General features: G+C 33.0%; 1 protein-coding gene across 1 annotated transcript; it reads right to left on the reverse strand.

Moving 5' to 3' along the window:
- Positions 1–2,975: 2,975 nt before the first annotated feature.
- Positions 2,976–7,489, reverse strand: LOC18111256 (protein DETOXIFICATION 40). The gene is made up of 7 exons (XM_006389569.3): positions 7,079–7,489; positions 6,026–6,657; positions 5,836–5,892; positions 5,500–5,738; positions 5,287–5,405; positions 4,593–4,679; positions 2,976–3,360 (listed from the first exon to the last, which is right to left on the reverse strand). Exons 1-7 carry the CDS (start codon positions 7,376–7,378, stop codon positions 3,295–3,297), a joined length of 1,500 nt encoding a protein of 499 aa, XP_006389631.1. The 5' UTR covers positions 7,379–7,489; the 3' UTR covers positions 2,976–3,294.
- Positions 7,490–10,354: the final 2,865 nt, after the last annotated feature.

Consider the following 10,354-nt stretch of genomic DNA (forward strand, 5'->3'; position numbering starts at 1 on the left):
TTCCCTCCTCTTTTGCGCTTGTGATTTGAGCTTCTATATCAAATAAATGTTTTGTCTTGATGTACATAACAGATACTACTTATATGCTAAAGTTTATATCGACGAAGCTACTTGTAAATTCTTGGATTCCTCCTTTCCACATTATGTAGTCAACATGGTACAAAGACAACTGCATTCATGAAGTCAAATGTGAAATCAGTGTGGTTAATTTAATTGGTATCCTTGCTACGTCTCCATCATTACATCATTTATTTTGTCGAATGTGCTTCACGTTGTTGTGGGCTGCGTGTGAAAAATGAAAAGAAAAGTTTTGTAAAGTATAAAACATGTGAGAGGTCCATCGCGTGCATGCACTAGGGTTACAAAATGCACAATTTAAAAAAATAATAAATAATATGAGACTGCCAAATAGCAGTTTATCTTTTGTAACTGACAATTAATGTATTCTTATTACCTCTTTTTTTTTTTCAAATTTAATGTGAAAGTCTTGCGCAAAAGTCATCCACTACTCATTTAACAGCGATGCTAGTGCGGTGCTGCCAGATCATTTTCCTTTTCTCTATAGGCAGCAATGGACATGATGATTATGATTCTTGTTTTGTTTTGGTATACGTATGTTCTCATTGGCTTTTTCGATTTGGGTTTTGGTGACGATCGAGCACTGATGCCAGGGCAGTTTTCTTGTTCTCTTTTACTTCTCTAATCATATGCTTTCCTCTTGAATCGTCATCAGCATCCATTGCTGCCTCCACAAAAAACAAAAATAGTAAAATTTTGAGCTAATCCAAGTCTCACAAGCTGAACTCAAACACAACATTAGACACCAAATCCATAATTAAAAAACAAATACATAGTGGATTTTGTGGTTTGCGGTGGGTTCAATCATTGGTATCAAAGAACAATCATAGATCTATCAAAACCAGTTTCAAATTAATGGTAATAAGTTTGATCTATTCAATTAAACAATTGCCTTCATAGTCTCACTGATCGGTGGTGATTAGCAAGGAAACTATGATTGATTTGTAGGTATTTAATAAGATTTGGTTTCGGAATTTAATTTCTTTAAGTCAAAACGTCCAATAAAAAATTAGCTAGGAGACAGACAAATCAAAAACTTGCTGAGGCAAAAGGGTTGGGGATAAATTAGTACGATAGGATAGGTCAAGGACTAATCTGTTAGTGATTTTACATGTTGGGGACTGATTTGTATTTTTCTCTATTTCTATAGCATGCAACATAAGAGTTGTTCAGAAACAGGATAATATTATAATTTTTCTGAAAATTGAAGTTGGAAAAAGAAAAACTAGAATTTTATGTTCAAATGCATTATTTCTCTATCTAGAAAACTAGAAAAATAGTTTTTTTTTTTTCTAAAGCTGTATTGAATTTAAAAAACACAAGTTCTAGACGTTTTCCAATATAAGTTTTTCATTTTTTTCAAAATGAAGAAAAAATATGAACAATACAATTTTTTTTTCTTTTATATACAAGCATTTTTAGCAATATAAAATATTACCATGATAATTATAAATCATGGGTTAGATTTTCTTATGAAAAATAGTTGTATTCATGATATAAAGAAAAATCCATAAAAAAGAAAAAGAAAAACTATTTTCTGTTACTAAACACATATATATTATCTCGTTCTCGAAATCACACAAAGACTTGTTTTTTTTTAATTTATTTAACACCATAAAAGACTAGTCAAGAGTTTAAGGACCAGTTCCTCAATTTCGATTTTCGAAATTTATTTTAAAATCATCATAAGTCAAGAGTTGGGGATGGGGATTTGACATATAATTAAAATCTGCGAAGAACATTCAGCTACAATTCGGAGTTTAATTTTCACGCAGAAATTTCAAGTTCAAACTTGGAAGCCGTCCCTCGTGAGAGGAAAAAAGAACATAGAAATTGGAGAATGGTCCTACTTAATTATATATGGTGTCCAAGAATCATTGAAATTGAACGTTCTAGTAAGCAAGCAAAAATTCTGAAACACAAAATCCTAGACGTGAATTATTAGATTTATTTTGTCCTGGCCACTGCATGGTCAGTAAATGATTTGTGGTCTAGAAAATACAGTGGTTTGTGGTCAAGAACTTGCTTTTGGACTAAATGATACACTTCTCTTTTAGGTTTCTCTTCCTCCAATATCTTGATTGGTTCCAGCTGCTTTCGATCCTTGTCATGTTTTGAAGAAGACGATACGTGTGTCTGCAGCCATTTTCTTGATCCCATCATTTGGAAAATTAATGGATACTATAAAAAGTCTTAGTCATTGAGTAATTATAGGCATAAATATTGCTAAATCAATTAAAATCTAACCCTTTCATGTTCACCATCTCTATCCATATGACATACATATTTAGATTTTTCTACTTATCATAATGACATAAAATTATTATAAAATTCAACTCTAATCTTCTTCTTTCTCTCTGATTAAATTAATAAAGTATTAATTTATAAGCTTATACAAGTCTTAAACTAAATGATTTCTCTCGAGATTTAGACTTTTCTGATAATTTAAGATGACGACTCTTCAATATATCTAACGGATAGACATGCATATCTATACAATTTATCTATAAAATATTCATGATTGCATGCTTGTTAATTAAATGATTGTTTATAATTTAAGATGGCTCTTCAATATATAAATCTAACGGATAGACATGCATATCTACACAATCTATCTATAAAATGTTCATGATTGCATGCTTGTTAACTAAATGGTTGTTCAGAAGTGTGATAATTTTTAATTTTTAATTTTGAATGGTTTGTAGAAGTGTATTTTATTTAAAAAAATATTAAATTAATTTTTTTTAATGTTTTTAAATAATTTTAATATGTTTAAATAAAAAAAATATCTAAAACAAAAAAATATTTTGTAATACAATATCAAAAACACATTAAACCGTGCGAATCACAGAATCTCAAATTTGGTGTGTCACCAAATTATAGAGATCCGACAGATGTAAATCATAGACTCCTCCGTGATTGCATTATTTAGTTCAAAAATCATCTATTATTACAAAAGGAAAAGTCTTGTCTGTAGAAGTCCTCTCCCTAGACATCACAATTCCAATTAGAACACCACTACTTTCGATTCTCTTGAGTTGTAAGAATTATTCCTCCAACATCATTCATGAGTGAGATAGCATTCTCATCATCACAAATTATTCCTTCCTATCCATCATCAACCCCAGAGACTGAACTGGAAGGACAAAAATCAATGTCTTCTGCACATGATGAGTCCAAAAACCGCAGTCCCACTCATCACAAAGTCTACTTTAATTACTCCACAAGAAGAGGTTGCCCTTTTTCATCCCATGAACTCAACCGGTTTTTGGCACTCTCCACCTGTAAATTTCGACACAAATTGATAATGTTACTAGTCATTTTACGGATAATATGATATGAAAACAAAATCATTCACATTTAATTTATATATACATAGTAGTAATTTTTTATAAAGGGTAAGGGTGATATAAGCTCGGTGTTTTATGATTGCAGTAATTTTTAAAGTAATTTTAGTTGAAATTACATAAGCGATATTTTTTTATTTTAAGAAATTATTTTTAATATTTAAACAATATTCCAAACCACGCTTAAGAAAGCATGGCATATCCATTACATGCATGGATGTCAGACATTGGAAACATAAATAAGCATTGGGACGTGTATTGAGAGCAGATTGTGTTCAATAATTGAAAAAGAGATGATTGCATTCAATTGCGGTTGGCCTACAATAATTACTGTGGCTGTGGCCAAAGTGATTTATATGGACATGACCAATCTCTTCTAGATGGTGATTTGTGATGATGCGATTATCCCAGGAAAATTCAAGTAAGAATTGGAAGCTGGAGCTCACTAACAAGTTAATTTCTTCAACTCCCCTGGTTTAAAATCACAGTTATTAACCCGACCGCTATAGTTATTGAAAGATTGTCTGGGAGGATAATAGATTTTTACTAAAAATATGTTAAAATGATATTTTTTATATTTTTTTTAAATTTATTTTTGACATTAATAAAACAACAAAAATTAAAAAAACAACAATTCAACCGTTGCATCAAACAAGATCTAAATTTGATCAATCAAGCGATTAAATCTGTGACTAGATCAACCCAGATTCTAGCCTTGATAGGATTTAAAAAAATATTCAACTTGGAAATGACCCGATCGACCTAGATCAAAACAATATTTTATTTTTATAAAAAAATTCTTCCAAACAACATTATTTGATATTTTTAAAAAAATTGAAAGAAGGTGAATTTTTATTAATTTGAATTAACTCATCTAACCAATTACCACTTGAGTCTTAGACTAGGTTGGAAACCAGCAAGGTTTAATAACTTTGGTTAAGCTACAAAGATATCCAGTTACTTGGGTCTTGGACTAGGTCGGGAATCCAGGCAGTTTAATAACTTCGGTTAAGCTGCAAAGATATTGACTCTGAATTAGACTAAATGTCTAATATCCTATCGAAAGTTTATATGCTGTGATCGGAAGATCCTTTTTAAAGTTGGAACAAAATGATTTTGTTTAATTACTATTGCCCAAAGTGATGAAAATGAGAATTGAGTTTTTACCTCTTTATCCCAATCTGTTCTCAAAGTAACCCACACCAAGATTATAGTTTGCAAAACGGTCCCTCCTAACATGCCTGACCATATTCCCTGCAAAATAAATACATTAGATACCTTAAATTATGCTTCGAACATTTTGTTCTCTACGTTCACTGTGCTAGCACTTCAAATAACATTGAAGGATGGGCTCTGTGCTTAGGGTTTCCTTTTAATCATCAGAGCCTATAGAACATGATTAAAAATCAGTATCTTTAAAGGTGGGGCATGCACTAAATGATGATATATATACACTACGAATGATAAACAATGATTAGTGGAGCTAAAGTAGACATACTTTACAACTATCAAATGAATTAACTCGTAAGTTTAGCATCTAACTCTTTTTACCTGGCAGAATATGTAAATTTGATCTCTACATGGAAAAATAAAGTGTTTTTTTTTAAGCATTGCTAGAGCTTTTGTGGTTGCGGGTTTAAGAAAAATAGATTTTAAAAAAATACTTATAGTCCGGTTTTAAAAAATATATTTAGTTGAAATTGTTTTGGAATAGATTTTGCATGCAAAATAAATAAAAAACAGGTATTCATGAATGAAAAGTAGTTATCTTAGCTTCTACAAAACACAGTTTGAAACATAATTATACATGGAGCATGGTGCAAAAAAGCATAAGCTAGTCAAGTAAAGGCAGTGATCCTACCTTGGCACCAAGGTCAAATGTAAAACCAAGAACCACTCCTACTGGAACTCCAATAAGGTAGTAGCATCCTACATTCACATATGCAACAAATGCTTGCCATCCACATCCGACAGCCACACCTTCAACACAAAGAAATTTCAGTAATTTTGTAACCGAAGATCCATTGCACCTATTGTTAAAGAAAAATAAACAAATACTTGGTAAAGATCTTACCGGACAGGACAGGCTGAATGCCATTTAGTATGAGAGTAGCAGCAAGGAATGGGGAGAGATCAGAGGCAGCTTTAGCAACAACTTCACCTTCAGTGAAGATATAGCTAATGGAGTCTCGAAATATCAGCACAATAATGGCTGCGATTACTGAAATTATAAATGAGCATGAAGTCACTACAAGGACTGAAAATGATGCTGATTTTGGATGTCCTGCTCCTAGCTCATTGCTCACTCTCACACTGTTTAAGACCATGTATATGTTAATTGCCTGCAATGCTATATGCTACAGCAAAATGAAAGCGTTTTTCCTTGATCTCTTTCATAACAAAAACTGACCTTGCAGCAGCATTAAATCCAACTGAAATCATAAACACCCATCCTGATAATGTCATGCTGCAAATAGAGAGAAGTAGATTGTGTTAACAAGTCAGTCAATAAACGTACAAGAAGCAACAATGCCTTTACTTTTCTTGAGGCGGGCAAGACATGGAAAATACGAAAGAAACAAGTCTAGTTAATTGCTTACCAAACTGACAGAGCATCCAATGCAACCTCAGCATTTTTAAGCAACCCAGCAATCAATACTAAAATCTGATAGTACCAAGTCTCCAAACACAACATTACTGCTGATGCAGCAGACAGTTTGAAGAAGCTCCAAAGCCCACTAAAGGCCTCCATACTGAAACCTTGCCATGTCTTTCTACAGCTCTTACTCGTTAAAATGTACACAAACTGACCCCCCACAATGATCCACCATGATAAACTCAAGACAAGGCCAGCACCTAGCAAGCCCCAGTTCCATTTGAAGATTGCGAGCCAGGAGAGCAAAACATGAACCACAAGGGCACCCAATGATATATATGCACTAGGGGCAATTATGCTTTGGGCTTGCAAAAATTTTTGAATAGGAAAATTGGCAGCATAAGCAAAAATTTGAGGGATAAGTCCATAGACAAAAACTGCAGCTGCTGATGCTATGCTGACTGGTTCACCTAATAACATCAAGAGAGGTTCGCAAAATATGTAGATCACCATTAGAGGGATAGCCGTTGCCATGAGGAGAATTGTTGACCTTTGGAGGTATACACCTAGCATTTCATATCTATGTGCCCCAAATGCTTGGCCACATAGTGTCTCCACTGCACTTCCCATACCAAGCTGCAAGAAAAGCAAGCTTTTTTAATATAACTAGAGGGCAATTCTCCACTTGATAGAGAAGGTATGAAAGAATTTTAACCCCCGCCATTTTTGTTGCCTGAAAAGGGATAATTCTTGAAGAAGAAGGGGAAAAAAACAGAGATAACAGGGGAAGACAAAATCTCTGGAGAACAAAACATAAAATTCTCCTTTTTTCCTTTTCTCCTCAGTCCACTTTTGGCCTAAAGGTTTCAAAAAAAAACACACGAGAAAAGCCAATCTTCCAAATCCTTACTCTAGCTAATACAAGAAATATGAAAGGAAAAGAAAATCAAAACAAGAATTATCTTTTCTTCTTGTTATCCTTCCTTTTCTTAGTTAACTAATGATCACAATCATCCATATATATATGTGAGAGGGGGGGGGGGAGAAGAGGTATTACCATAAGACCATAGGCAAACATTTGGATACCAGTGTTACCAAGAGAGACAGCAGCAAGCTCAAGGTTTCCAAGGTGACCACAAAAGATCTGAGTAGACATGGAAACAACATTATTGAGCAAGTAAACTATCACAGCTGGAGCTGCAAGGTGGAAAAGCAATTTCAGTTCAACCCAGGAAGCTGAACGGATTCTCTTAAAATATGGTGCTTCAGTATCTGCTAGTATTTGTTCAAGCTCGCTGCTCCTTGTCTCGTCATGGAATGAGAGCTTGAAGCTCAATCTCAAAGGCTCAGAATTCATGATCCTTGACAATTTTTCCTTCTCTCTTCTCTCCCCCTCTGCTTTAGCTTCCTTGAGCTTCTCAAATAAATGTTTTGTCTTCAACTACATAACTTTAATCGTATTCTTCTACAGTATCTATAGAGGAATACACTCTTGTTTTTCTTTTTTTCTCTATATTTTGGTCAACGATAGGTAACACAAACGTTAAATGGAACACTAGTTGCTCACTCATGAGGTGGCATCTGCGTCTGATTAAGCCCACTTCGATTTATGTTAATGTGTAAGAAACACAACATTTAAGACAGATTAAACCCACTTTATTAAGATAGATGTGTTTAACTTTAGTCTCGTTGTGATCTCTCAAAAAAATGAAAAAAGTTCATATAGAAAAAATATATTATGAAAACCTTTAGAGATTTTATTTTAAAATCGTTCTAAATATAAATTTATTTTTTTAAACATTAACCGATCATAATATAAATAAATCTCTTTTAAATCTTTTAACTTTCAGAAAGAAAAGATATTCATGTAATCTAGTCGATATCGATCTTGGACCACTGCAATAATGCAGGGGAGAGAAGAATGTTCTTTTTTATTATTATTATTATTATTATTAAAGTGGGTGTTCGGATCAGTTTGCGTGTACCTCGACTAATCCCACAAACGTTGAAGTTAACGACCATGTAAACCTCTAGTGATCATTATATTAACAATCACAGGACTCGAACCTGATATCACAGAAGATCAAACCCTTTAATCTCAAGTTTTTATCATTAGACTACTTGCTAGAGGGTTAAATGGTGGTCAATGCAGGGTACCATATCATAATTCATCGCAGCATCCAAAAACAAAAAAGACTAAAATTTTAATGCAATTTCATGTTACATATGTTAAATACAAACACAAACATGAACCATGTCAATTACTAAGAAAAAAAAAAGTATAAAACATATGGACCGTGGAAAGGGCATGGAATCTACAGGTAACGAAGGAAATTAATTAAAAACTTGAAATAAAAATAAAAACTCATAAAAAATCTTACCTGCCATTGTAAAGGAATAATATATAGTACTATACCCTGATTAATTAATTAATTAATTAGCATTTGTTAACTTCATAATTTCATTAGCGTTTAATAGTGATTAGCAAGGAAACAACAACCATCTCAATACAAATCGAGCTCTGTAAGGAAAAGCATGGAAAGCACCAGCCGAGATTGAATCCACCAGCAGACACATCAAACAATGGTCCCATAAAATTCAATGAAATTGCTATCAATATTTGTCAAACATCTAATTTTCACGTGATTTTGAACAAAGTTAACACCTTCTTCAAAATAATTAGCCTAAGTGGGAATGGCAAGAAAAGGCTGGGGATAGAATAGTAGGATCTGGAAACTAGTTGGGGACCAATTTGTTGTCGTCCTGTCTTTTCGATACTGACTTGTATTTACCCCTTCTCTCTTCTCCACAACATAATTTCTTGTGCTCGAAGCCACACAAAGACTTGCCATGGCTTGATTTGTTTCAGAATCTCCAAAACTTATTTTAGGATGCCTGTATTGTGCACTGAATTCGATATATAAAAATAAATAAATAAATACTGGGATTTTTACTGAGAAGTTCGTCATGATCACGTCTTGAGTTCAAACATCTCAAGATCACCCTTCTTTTTTATTATTATTATTATTTTGTCTACAATTCTCTAACCTCTGAAGCTATGAATTTGCCAGCTGATATTGTTGACTAATCATGGAGACCGTCTGCTGGATTTGAACAATATCACTGTCATGGGATCCTAATAAAATACTCTTAAGCATCTGATCTGGTTCTTCCAGGCGTTGTCTTCTGGGACAACTCATCTCAACAACTGAACAAAGCAAATCGAAAAGCAGTGCTAGACCCACAACGCCAAAAACAAATTGGAGTTTGGTAGATCAGAGAGATTGGAGCCTATGATGTTACAGTTCAGATTAGTAGACGCCTTCTAATGGAGGATATGCATCACAGAGTTATACCCATTTAAGTAACCAAGTTCAAATCCATTTAAAGAAGAAGAAAAAAAGTCTTGAAAGCCAGCTGGAACTAGCCCCAGTAGCCATATTACTTTTTTAGTTCTTCTATAGAGAATTAATATAGAGTTTACTGTTTATATAAACTGTGAAACTCTTTTTTTTCAATTGTTTTTTTTTCTTGTTTTTTTCTTGCTTTTTTAAATTTCATCCTTATTTTTTTTATTTTTAAAAATAATAGAGTACTTTTATTATTCTAAAAAAGTAGCAAAACGATCCATGTGGACCACGTGAAATTATTATTTTATTCCTGAAATACAATATTGTATGATTTTTTATGATAAAATTATCAATTTGTTATTACAATCCACATAAAATCAAATATATATATATATATAACTTTTCCCATGTATTTTAATGTTTTTCACGTACCAAATTATTTACTCTTACGATTTGTTTTCTTTTTGTAGCATGATTCTTATGGAGTTTTCCGTGTATGAGTTATGATGTTTGGCATCAGTTTCTTGTCAAGATCTGATTCTTCCAAATAATTGAATATTCGTGTGAATGGAAAAGAAAGCAAAAGCAACCAGCCACAACATTGAGATGTAAAGGAGAAGGTGTAAAGAAAGTTTGGACCAAAGAATTTGCTCCTCGTCTGGTCTCAGGTTCAAACCATGTGGTTGTGGTCTCAGGTTCAAATCATATGGTTTTTAATATGATGATTATTGAAGATTTACATAATCGTTAATATTAAGTTCCATGGAATTAATCGAGGTGCGCATAAGTTAACCCGAATACTCACGTTAATGAAAAGAAAAGGAGAGAGAAGGTGTGGACAAATTAATTATATTCAAACAAGGAAGAAAACAAGTAGGAAATAATGGAGATTTTTGTTTTTTATTCCTTATGAAGCTATGTGTTATAGCCATTAATTCATGTAACTATCGCCATAGAATCAAAATGTTGAATGGCTGCTATTT

The sequence above is a fragment of the Populus trichocarpa genome, chromosome 11 (assembly GCF_000002775.5).
Source record: "Populus trichocarpa isolate Nisqually-1 chromosome 11, P.trichocarpa_v4.1, whole genome shotgun sequence".
Taxonomy (NCBI): Eukaryota; Viridiplantae; Streptophyta; class Magnoliopsida; order Malpighiales; family Salicaceae; genus Populus; species Populus trichocarpa.

Excerpts from the sequence above, each read along its gene's own strand:
- LOC18111256 (XM_006389569.3), bottom strand. The coding sequence starts at position 7,378 with ATGAATTCTGAGCCTTTGAGATTGAGCTTCAAGCTCTCATTCCATGAC. Across the intron at positions 4,680-5,286 it reads CATTTGACCTTGGTGCCAAG|GGAATATGGTCAGGCATGTT; the intron begins GTAGGATCACTG and ends TTTATTTTGCAG. Across the intron at positions 3,361-4,592 it reads GAACAGATTGGGATAAAGAG|GTGGAGAGTGCCAAAAACCG; the intron begins GTAAAAACTCAA and ends CGAAATTTACAG.